This window comes from Solea senegalensis, linkage group LG15, assembly GCF_019176455.1.
Source record: "Solea senegalensis isolate Sse05_10M linkage group LG15, IFAPA_SoseM_1, whole genome shotgun sequence".
Taxonomy (NCBI): domain Eukaryota; kingdom Metazoa; phylum Chordata; class Actinopteri; order Pleuronectiformes; family Soleidae; genus Solea; species Solea senegalensis.
This window is the reverse complement of record NC_058035.1, coordinates 17,232,052-17,244,126: the sequence shown is the minus strand read 5'-3', so window position 1 is coordinate 17,244,126 and position 12,075 is coordinate 17,232,052. Positions and strand designations below refer to the sequence as shown.

The window sequence follows — 12,075 nt, the reverse complement described above, 5'->3', positions numbered from 1 at the left end:
GACACATACAAACAGTGAAGGGGCTGTTCAAAGAATATACACGGTGTAGTAAAGTGTACACTGTACTTGAGAGGGTTAAAACAAAAACAAAACATAATCCCTCTGCTATTTCCTGCAGGTGGGATGTGATGACACTGCAAAATGACCAGCTGCATTCTGCAACCAGACAACAACAAAACAAAGCACCGGCACAGACAGGAACACAGACTTTCCCAGACAGCAACGTTTTACTTTGGTGTTATGCTAATGAGTTATTATAAGAAAAATGGTGTAGGTAAAATAGATTTGATCAAAATGCATTTCAATATGCATCACACACCATCAACTGACACACGTGGCTCATGTTCAGGCTTCTTCCATTTAGATTCAGTAGCAACTACTGTATAAAATGCAAATGACTGGTCTTCTTTAGGCCTAATAGCGGTTCAGTATCGTGTCATGACCAGCATAATGTAAACTAACTTACAGTACAAGTCTCCACTTGAATTCATGTCATCAATTTTCAAAACACAGCAAAATCAAACCATGCGTGTAGAGCAACCAGGAAACAAAAAGACAAAACAAGACTGCACCAAAATGCATTAATAAATGCTACATTTGAATCTGATGTCTGTCAATTTAAAACCATTTCTTGTAGGTTTAATGAAGTCCATTATCATGACATACTCAAGGTTAGTAACTATAACAACAAAGGCAGATGAAGATGGCTTCCATCCAAGTATCCCAACCCTTTCCGTAACCCATCCTGTAGTATTTCCAAATGGAGACACAAGTTTTAGATCTTTAAACCAGAGGCTGCTGACCCAAACCAAAACACTGTTTCATCAATTATTTAATCACCGATTGACTGAAATATTTTCCTCTTTTTAGTTTAATATAGAAACAGGAAAGAACCCACAGTGTCAGCACTTTAAATTTGCAGGACGTGGTTTTGGGTGCATTTTTCTGTGGTGCATGACACTATCACACACTGGAAACCATCTTTATAAACCTGGACACATGTGTTTATTCAGCCACTGCCACAGAACTAGGATGAATTAAGCCCATCGACAGCGATGGTACTTATTGATCTGCTTGATCTAAACAATGTTGTCATGGAAAGTGACCATGGGTTTGTTTCTCTTTATGCAAGCATGTATTTATAACATTAATTAATACTACATTTTTACTCGTATTTATCATTTATTATCCATTTAATATTCTGTGTATTATTTATTCTGCACAAATTTCTACCTTGAGGGATTAATAAAGTGGATATTCTATTGTACTCCAACACAAACTTTACTAAATGGTTGCAGATTAATCAAGTCATCATCGATCATCACTTGGTACAACTGAGAACATCTCGTAGCTGTCAAGTTAAATTAAAATTGTGACTGGGTGATTATACGGCTGATGTGGATGTCAACAGCGAGGCATGGAATTCAAAAAAAAAAGTGATCACTTGCATAGTGCACTAATTAAGCAATCACCATGGCAATCCATCAACTGTTTGAGCCCGACATGCCAGTGTCAGTTTCCATGACAACACCAGTAGACACTCAGCTGAATGGAAATCCTATTATTCATAAACCTTCTATTCATTCAGCTCTGTGGTCCTCGTCCACGTCAAAACACAACTGACACTTCATGTTCATGTTAAAATGAAATCACAGCAGACACCGCAGCCCACGCTGGTACCTTCCAACGGGCTGCAAAGCGGGGTGCGCGTCGAGCACCGGGGCTTATGGGTAGGAAATGGCCCCTGTACTTAAACTGAGGAGGAGGTCAAGGATGGGGTTGGGTGGAGGAGAGAGAAGAAAAAAAAGAGAGGGAGAAAGAAAGGTAAGGAGAAAGGAGTGCTACAAAGAGAAAGAGAGGAGGAAGAAAAAAGGAGAGGAGTGAAAAGAGAAACAAACGGTTACAGAAGGTGAAAGAAGAGGAGAGGAGGAGGAATGATGGGATAGAGGAAGGACAAAGTGCAGAAAGATGAGTCACATGTGCCAGGGAAAAGGGGGGACATCTGTTGAGGTGAGTGCGGGCAAATTGTAGAGACATTTCACGAGAGAGAAACAAATAAAGAGACAGAACAAGATCATTTGAAGGGAGGGAAAAAAAAGTATAAAACGTAATCATTTCTCTGATGACACTTTCAATTTAAAAAAAACCCGAAACCTTAAAAGAACGCGGAAGGTTACCTCAGGTTCGGGGTCGTCATCGTCAAAGTCGTTGTAGGTGCTGTGGTCAGGGTTGCTGGCTTTGTCCAGCAGCTCAATAGCCAGTGTCCTGCTGAGGGGCTGAGACACAAAAGGATGCTGGAACACAAACAGGGAAGAGACAGAGACATTAAGAATGAAATACATGGTACCAATTATGCAAATGCCATTTTTAAAAATAACAGTTTGTCTGATAGTCGACACTGTTACCTTGTGTTATTTCTTTTATCAAAAGGTACAAAAATTATCAAAATAATTCAAATGTTTTGAAGGCTTTCAGTATTTCACACTAACTTTAAATAATCGACAACTCAAACAAATTTATAAAATAATGTTTAATACTACATTCAATCACAAATAATTAACAGTTTTAGAGCCTTTTAGTCTCTAACTGAATTACCTATTCTATTCCAATAGTCGGGCCAATCTACACTGTATCGACCAATCTCGTCTCATTTGCAGATAATAGGCTGGTGATGGTCAACAATCACAACAATCAACTGATACCAATGTACAGCCTATAAAGTGGTGCATCCCTCATGATAATATCCTTTAACTACAAGACCAGACCATCTAATCTGTTGGTTTATTGCTTACCTGCAGCAGCTTCTCAGCTGTGGGCCTCTTCTTTGGGTTCTTAGTCAGGGATAGTTTGACAAAATGGTGGAAGTTATTTGTCCTGTTGGTCCAGCGAGGAAGAAAAAGACAAAAAAACAATTTTAACAACAGAAAGAAAGATTGGACAAAACTAGGAAGCCTAAACAGCTTAAGCTTAAAAGACATTTAGATAAACGTTTGAAAAAAGTGGGTGACAAGGTGGTCACTTACCATTTGAGTTTATCTTTCAATTTAGGAGGCTGGAAATTACTCTTGGTCATTAAGAACAGTGCCCTGAAAGGGAAGAGAGAGACAAAGATTAAATCTCAAGACTCAAGACAAGAGAATCATGCACACAATTCAGGGCTTAAAGTGCATGTTAAGTCTTTTGACTTTGTCACCCCAACAGATGGTTTTTTATATCGTTACAGTGTTTGATGATTGGTTATGCTAACTTATGGCTCTGATGTGTCTGATTTTAGACACACCTAAAACATCCTGATCTGTTGTCAGACATTAGATGCACTTTAAAGTAAATACCTGTGCCTGAAAAACATGGGGCAGTGGGAGATAAAAGTGAAGTACAGACAAAATTAAGGAAGACACTCAAAATATCTATATTAGATTCATGAAAAATCTAATGGTTTCTGAGTTCTGCTCCAGAAATACGGTATAACGATTACAGACTGAAAAACAGATGCAATTGGCATACTGGTCCCCATATCCCTGCATTATCTTAAATTCTGGGGGAATCGACAAAAAGTCACACGTGATTCTGTACCTCATTGGGTGCAAGTCAAACATGGGTGGCTGTAGTTCAGCCAACTCTATTGCAGTAATGCCCACAGCCCATATGTCACACAGCTGGTTGTAGCCTCCTTTCCTCTCCACTGCAGCTACCTCAGGAGCCATCCTATGGAGGGGGAGAGAGAGAGAAAGAGTGAGAGGAGGAAACTACAACAAAATCAAAAGGGGGACAAAATGGGAATAACATGTGTGCTCAATCTTACAATGTAAAACCAGGTTAATAAAAATAGCTACACAAGTAAATTTAGATCTTTTAACAGTATTTCCCTGCAGCAGCACACAGGGTTCTCACCGTGACCTAATATGCATGTACTGCTTGCTGACTTCTCCATGACACCGTTTCTGTGTGAATCCCTGTGGGGCTTAAAAATGCTATTTACCCCTGGTTTGTTAAAGTGGAACTAGGCAGGATTTTTAACCTAATTTAACAGCCTCCAAATCTATTGTTACGCTTGCTGAGACTAGGAGATGGCTCCACTCTGCCTCTGTTAGCAGAAAACCAGCCTCGTAAGGTCAGGGCCACCGACCCGAGTCCTCGGAATCAGGAGGTCTCACGAGAAACGCAAATTGCTTTAGAAAATTAGAACATAAGAACAAAAATTTACATTTTAGAAAATGATCTAAAATGTCAATTGGTGACAATGCCCTCAAATCACAAACCGATGGTATTCAGTTAACTGTCTTGGGGGAGCAAAGAAACCTGACAATATTCAACCAGAGAAATCAGAGAACTTCTTTTAATTTTGATAAAAAGAACCCACAAATTTGCCAAAGAGTTGCCAATTAATAATCGATTCACTTAACAAAGATAATTAATTCACACTTTCCCCTTTCCACTGAAGATAGAGATTTACTTAACCTGCATTCATATTGACATGTACTTTTGAGTTAAATGACAAAGAAATAACAAGCAAAACTCACCAGTAAGGAGTTCCAATGAATGACTTCCTCTTGGCCAGAGTTGCTGTGATCTGGGCCGATACGCCAAAGTCAGCTAAGGAGAGAAAAGGGAGAAGACAGGGAAACAGGGGAGAAGAAAACACAACAGACGAGTGAAATTGAGTTTAAAAAAAAAAACAGAGGGGAAAGAGTGACAGAATTGAGAATGTGAGAGATAAATCGAAGAGACGTTATTTCACAATGGGGACAGAGAAGACAGAGAAAAGGAGACCAAGTGAATAAATGAGGCTATTCAGATCCAGTCTTTTGAAGCAGAAGTAAACTGCATGTTGCTCTCACCTAGTTTAACATAGCCGTTGTCTGTCAGGAGGATGTTGGCTCCCTGTCAAGAACAAACAGCCCATACATCAAGACACAAGAAATCACACTCACTAATTTGGGATAAAGCACATTTTTACAGATTTAACAGAGCAAATGTGTTGCAAAGCGGTTCGTTAAATAATTTATTTGGCTCAAAATCATCAGCCGTATCTCTATAATTACATAAAGATTTTATTTTTGTGACGGCACTAGGATCATAGTTACCCATGATGAATTAACACACACATTATCATATGTAACAGTAGAAAGCTCACCTTGATGTCTCTGTGCATTTTGCCTTTATTGTGTAGATAGTATAAACCCTGGAAACAGAATCACACATTGACTGATGTCATACTGCAGCAGAATAAAAGGTCACAGAGATAATGAAATAATAAAACTGAAAAATAAATCAGAATTAAAATATTGGTAAATAAACAAAACAACCAAAAACTTTTTTTTGTCTTAGTTTTCAGCACAGACAGATCATCAGTGTCAGTGATAAAATGACTGCTGCAGTTCACAATGCTAACACTTAACAGAGTTTCCTCTCTAATTAAATGCAGCTTTAGTGCTTAAATCCATTAGAGTCTCAGTATTTGTTTGCTTCCAATTTATGTTTGATCATAATTCAATTTTTGTAATTGAGCACAGTTTGATCTTTGGACCATAACACATTAAATTCTACTTTCTTAATTTGCTCAATGAAGTCATTCATTTCATTTATAGCAAGTGGAAACTCTCACAGCTATTCATTCACTAAATGAATGAATTTTTAGTAAACTTTAGTAAAATGAAGCAGAAGGCTATGCTCCGTTTATTCTCTCCATTTATTAACCAAAAATCTACATGAATAAAAAACACAACGTACCTGCAGGGTCTCCCGCGACATGTAGGCAATCTGTGACTCTGACAAAGGCCCAGTGACTGGAGGAGTGATGCAAGGGCATGAAGAGAGAGAGAGAAAATGAGAAAGATGGATGGGTTAAAATAAATTGGTGCTGTCAAGCGATTAAAAAAAAAGAGAGATTAATTAATTATGATCAGTAATTAATTAATCTAATTAATCTTTTTCAATCTCACCTAAACATTGCTGAGAAAAGCCCTTGACCTGATGTATTTTCATTTAAATTCATTATTACGGCAGATCAAAAGATTGACATATAAGAAAAAGTGGTTTATAAACTCAGTTATTGTTTTAACAAACTTGATCAAACTTGCTCAAACAGATGCAGCCATTTGGAGCCTAGAACCCTGCCGACTAGTTCCACTTCTACTTGTACTAACTTGTACTAGTACTGCTACTTCTACTAGTTCCAAGCTGAGTGTGTTTTCTGACCCCAAACTGCGCGCACACATTTCTGTGACGTAGCTCTCGAAAGGGTCGAAAAGTAGCCTGTCGGTCACAGACTTCATACGCGGGGTGTTCTCCTCCAGTTAAGAGCTTTGCTAATGTCTTCGCTGCTAACGTTAGCTGGGGCTGCACTCGCAACTGGGTGCTTTGCACTGATGTGGTAGGCGAAACTTGAGCTGCTTCGGTGGTAAGCAAACTCCTTCTTACACAGAAGGCATATCACTTCACCTTTATCAATGGTGCCGTTGGAGCATTTTTGGAATTGCACACAGAAACAGTAAAGTTAGAGATTAAAAATTAGATCAACGCGATTAAAAAACATAACGCGCTAAATATGACCGTAGTTAATGCGATCATTTGACACCCCTAAAATAAATACGTAGTTTTATATACATTCATATATTGTATGCAATCGGAGTGTGTCTTCTTACCATGGTAGATGTCCTGCAGAGAGCCTCCTCCACAGTACTCCATACTGATCCATAACGTATCTCTCCTGTGCATATGCATGGACGGACACATACACATGACTCTGTCAGTATCACATACTGTACTTTCATGCAAACAAACTCCCTCTGACAAACACACACTAGATATATATGATTTCATATCCATAACATACTCCGATAAAAAAACATAATTACATGTATGAATGTATGTATGCACACACACACACACACACACACTCACCGGAGATAACTGCCAAAGTAGGCAACAATGTTGGAGTGCTTACAGTCCTTCATCATTATGATCTCCTGCTGGATGACAGCAAAGTCTTCACCTGAAGAGAAAAGGGGAGGACGGACAAACAAACAGCATTATCATAGACATAATCTGGTATTGAACACTTGATAATAGTCATTTACAAGGCAAAGAAGAACAGAGAAGAAATCTATATGGTCATGGAGCAGAGGCTATGTGTGTGTGTGCTTGTGTCAGGCTAACTGATAGAGGAGCTGACTCGTAAAATATATCGAAAGATGGAGAGCAGCTGAGCTGGAATCAGCACATTTTTCTTTTTTAAAATTTGAACGATGGACCAAATGTGGAAATGAGCCAAGGAGAAAAAGGGAAAATCATTCATGGGGACACCAACGGCAGGGAAATGATTCATCAGTACAGGGTGAGAGCGAACAGAGACGAGGGTTGAGAAGGGGTATAAGAAAAATAGCCTAACTAAGGAAAGAGGCTAAAAGGAAAAAAAAGATGGAAGAGGACATCTGTGGGAAAGGGGAAGGAAAAAAAGGCTGGCGAAATGACTGAGAATAAAACACAGCGGAAAAAAAGGGAGCGATAAGGAAAAGGACAGAAAGATGAGATAACTTACCCGGTTCCAGTTTGATGACTTTGATAGCAGCCAGCTCTCCTGTGTTTACATTACGAGCCTGGAGGATGGAGAAAGGAGACAGAAAGAGAGTGGAAACAATGTTAATGGTGCTACTTTACGGTAGAACATCAATCAGAGTTGCACTTCTGTTGCCGTTTTTATGGGTCTAAGTGAAGAATGAAAACATTGCAGTGGTACAGGGAAACCTGGGTCAGGTTTTACTACATCATTATAGGATGTCATCAGGCCACGCACGGTTTTTGTCAAGTGGCAACTCACTGTAACGTCACCCACTGGTTGTCACACTGTAGGTTTACATCCACGTGTAGAGTGTGTTTTAGGATGATGCAGGTGTAGATTTGCTGACACTCGGTTGGCTTTGTTGACAACAATTTAGCGTATTACATGTTTATTTTAAAGGAAGCGTGATTGCACACCTCAAGGCCAATGATATGCCAGAGTGTGTTTGAGTTTGAAAAGGGTGTTTCAATTGAATTAATATACACTTGCTTTAGAGAGGAAATGGCTTCATCGCCATTGACAGCCTGCGATTAACGTGTGCTGTCCATGAGGCAATAGCTCTTCCCATAACATCTTTAGTCTCGATGGAACAAATGACTAAAACTGCCTTTATCCTGGTCCTGTCTCACCACCATATTTACCCCAGTTTGGTACATGTTGTTCATTCATCAGTCCTGGCACCTATGACCTTTTTAATTCTCATCAATATCCTACATTCAACATATAAATGACAATACTGTGAATTAAAAAGGACATTTCCATTTAAGTTTTTTATAAACAGGACAAAATCCTATTTATATAAAGAAATCCACCACTATAATGACACAACATTAAGTAATCCACGATGTTCCACTACAGCAGAAACACAACAGCAATGAGAACTGGACACCAAAATAACAATAAGAATTCAAGGGCAGCCACATTCAAAAAAACAAATGCACTGTGAAATATTACACTGACACAAAACAGATTTTGGATTTGCAAGAACAACAAGAGGAAAATCAAGTGAAGAGCAGAGGCAGAGGAGGAACGACACATGACGACCCACTGCAAAACAAAGCTGTGGTGAGAGTCGGGAGAGACAAAGAGACACACAGATAAAAGACGATGATAAGTGAGGCAGAGTGGAGAGCACAGACTGTTTCTTCAGTCAGCAGAGAGAACAGAGATGACTCACAGAGCTCAGTGCTTTTGCTAGTGATAACACACAGTCTAACTCAACTTGACTGACTGGTTGTTGTTGTTGTTGTTGTGAGTGAGTGACTGAGTGAACTATGCCATTTAGTATATGACAAAAGCCCGGTTCAGACTTGCTGTAGAGCGTCTGGTTTAAGAGTGTGCACCCAACCAAATACGTCATTGCAGATTGAGCATCATGTGCAAGGGCTCCAAAAGTTGTAGCTGCACTTGGTTGAATTCAAATTCCCCCCACTGCCCCAATATTTTTTGGTACTTTATTAACAATTGTAGTAATTGTTACTTTAAAGCACTCAAGTAGGATAGGATAGAATAAACACTAAAATGTAATAATGTTACTTCAAAGTAACATTAAGGTAGTCTGTAAGTCTGTCACCCTGATCTGGGTTTGAGTGTGTCTCTCTTTTTAATTACAACATTACGCATTGCACAGATTGAACAGCCAGCTTACGGAGAGTTGTGGTTACTTGGCGCAACCCATGTCTCTCCACCAAAACAGCAGGTGCTCTCTGCAGAAAGAGGAGTCTCCCTCATGTAGGCTTGCATCTTCAAGGACCTTCGGAGCAACCATTGCCGAATCTTAAGGGGTACTACTTCAAATGGTCTATGGTCTACCAACTAGAAAGCGACTGAAGGTGACTTTGTCACTGTTTCCTCAGTTGCCTCGGTTGCCTCGGTTTTTGCTTGTCCAGACTAAAATGCAGCCCAGGAGGTTTCAAACAAGTACACAGCTTTCTTGAAGTGCTCAGTTTTAGGCCATCTTAAAATGCCACTGTAGAGTGGGTGAGGCTTATCTGGAGCAAAGCTGATGTATTTAAAAATTACAACAGGATGAAGCCTCAGAGTCTTGCCCGAGGACATTCGCTGGCTCCAGGACTAGAGGAGCCAGGGATCAAACCACTGACTGTGCCACTAGGTAAATTTTGCATTTGGATTGCATTGATGCACTTTTTAGAGCTGAAATGATTAATCCATTATTAATCGATTACTAAATTAATCAACAACTATTTCGATAATCGAGTAATCAGTTTGAAGCTTTTTTCATGATTAAAACACAATTTCCGATTGTTTAAGCTTCTTAAATGTGAGCATTTTCTTCATTTCTTTGCTCTGGATAACAAATAAATCATTTAAAGTGAATCATTTTGGTTTGTGGACAAAACAAGACATTTGAGAACGTCATCATTTCCAGGTTCGACAAACTCAGATCAACATTTTTTAAGGTTTTTTTGAAATTTTATGGACCAAACGATTCACCGATTCATCGAGAAAATAATCGACAGATTAATCGATTATGAAAATAACCGTTAGTTGCAGCTCTAATACTTTTATGGAAATCAATCATGTGTGTTTAACAGACCCTAAAGAGCCAAATTACTCTGCCTCCCCAATTGTCAGGCACATGTATTTAACTTTTATGTTAACCAGTGTGGTTCATATGAAGCTTCTTGAGCTCTTAACTGACAAACTAAATTAATGACAGCAAAGGTGTACCCAATGATCGATTACTCAATATTTCTCATTCATCCCATCTTCTTTTAATTTAGTTTAATATAGTGTGCAATTTATATTTCTCTTTTTTAATTGTATTTTTGGCACCAATTACACCACAGCAAATTCCCTGTATCGATTCAAGCATACATGGCAATAAACCTGTTTCTGATTCTGATTCTCAACCAGACTTAATAGAAATATATGAATTAGTTACATGTTAATATTAAGGAAAAAAAGTATAAACTGTATTAATTCTTGTTGAGAACTCCTAACCTGACAAATGAAACATGCAAATGAATGACATGTCCCCGACAGTTACATGACTGGATGATTAAGGTGAGGAAGCAAATCATGATGCACAGTTTACACTTTTATGGAAATCAATCATGTGTGTACCAAAAAAGCTGAGTTTTGATACCTAGCTCTGAAAATTTAAAGGTTCTAACATACGATTTAGGTGGTCAAACCACTGACAACAACCCCAAAGAGGCACAAAGCAGCAAAGAGAAACTCACACAAGGACACAGAGGTTCATTATGACTATGAAGAGACACAAGATAATAATGGAAAACAACAACAAGAGAGAGACGCAGAATGTGTGTACTCAAAAATCCATCTACTGTAGACTTAATGGCATAATACAAATCTGTGTAATTAAAGCTGGAATAGACAACTTACATCAATAGTGATGATAAAACTGATTGCAGTGTACTGGCAATAGAAAAACAACTTATTTTTACAATGTTTTTCTTTTTGCCACTGAGACGGCGGCAGAAACAGCTCCATTTACAGCACAAAGGAGCATTATCTTGTATTCAAAACACTTCTTGGTATCTAACCTGTTTTTTTACACAGGGGTGCTTATTATGACACCACAACACCACTTCTTAGGAAAAGTGCTTGCATGAAACATTATCAAACACTTTCAAAACCACATTTAAGACAGCTACCAAAGTGGAACCCAATAGGGACGTGCATGTTGTCTGTTGCAACTTCAATGGGGGAACAGAAATACTCATTCTCCCTCAAAGGAGTTGTCTCCATGTCCTGTTCTGGCGGATCAGCAGTGGCTTGATGTGGCCTTCTACAGGACAGTAATGGAGAAACTTAGATCACATCCATCATTAACACCTCTGTTAGGCTGAGAGTGTGTGTGTGTGTGTGTGTGTGTGTGTGTGTGTGTGTGTGTGTGTGTCAAATAGTCAGCATATGGTCAGCTCAGTGGAGCATCGGTGTGGCATTTCACTCTTTACGAGCATGAAAAACAAACCTAAGGAGAAGCAGATCACCGTGCAAATCATCCTACTCAGCTTGCACTGAACTGCATGTATTCAAATAATTGAATAAATGCTCGCTTTCCAGTTTGTTTTAAGTGGATTATTGTTCATTTTACAGCAGCTACAGTTAATACAGTGTGGCAGCAGTGAACTCCAGGCAGGCCAGCCAGGTTTGTCCGATGGTCTAACTTACATTAGGTCAGAGGTCATGTTCATATAGTAATCTTCTTAGCCAAGATAAGTCACCACATGTCACAGGTTCATGTTCAAAGCTTCACCAACTTAATCTAATGTGATGGGAATCAGCAGGGACCTCATTACATGAGCTATTATTGTACTCACTATAACTGTTGTCTTTTATGATTTAATATATTGTTACAATTAGCTGAGGAACAGGGGATTGAGCCTGGATCCCCTTTCCAGGAAAAATAGGGCACCGTCTCCCTCGATTTACAATAAAAAGGATCCATGTCATTTGCACATGGAAAAAAAGCTACACATTTTACATTTAAAACATTGCATTCCTCCCACATGCCTCCCGGAGGT

At 39.0% G+C, this 12,075-nt stretch overlaps 1 protein-coding gene across 7 annotated transcripts in view; it reads right to left on the bottom strand.

Annotated features, from left to right (window-relative positions):
* Window positions 1-12,075, bottom strand: part of LOC122781652 (mitogen-activated protein kinase kinase kinase kinase 3-like) — a 45,065-nt gene that overhangs the window by 23,905 nt on the left and 9,085 nt on the right. For all 7 annotated transcript variants that reach the window (XM_044045534.1, XM_044045535.1, XM_044045539.1 and 4 more), the window contains exons 2-12: window positions 7,541-7,598; window positions 6,904-6,994; window positions 6,645-6,709; window positions 5,731-5,786; window positions 5,135-5,182; window positions 4,839-4,881; window positions 4,521-4,593; window positions 3,574-3,705; window positions 3,024-3,086; window positions 2,793-2,874; window positions 2,178-2,294 (exon numbers count right to left, since the gene is read on the bottom strand). In XM_044045534.1, the coding sequence (XP_043901469.1) occupies window positions 2,178-2,294; window positions 2,793-2,874; window positions 3,024-3,086; window positions 3,574-3,705; window positions 4,521-4,593; window positions 4,839-4,881; window positions 5,135-5,182; window positions 5,731-5,786; window positions 6,645-6,709; window positions 6,904-6,994; window positions 7,541-7,598 (828 nt within the window). The remainder of the gene's footprint in view (window positions 1-2,177; window positions 2,295-2,792; window positions 2,875-3,023; window positions 3,087-3,573; window positions 3,706-4,520; window positions 4,594-4,838; window positions 4,882-5,134; window positions 5,183-5,730; window positions 5,787-6,644; window positions 6,710-6,903; window positions 6,995-7,540; window positions 7,599-12,075) is intronic.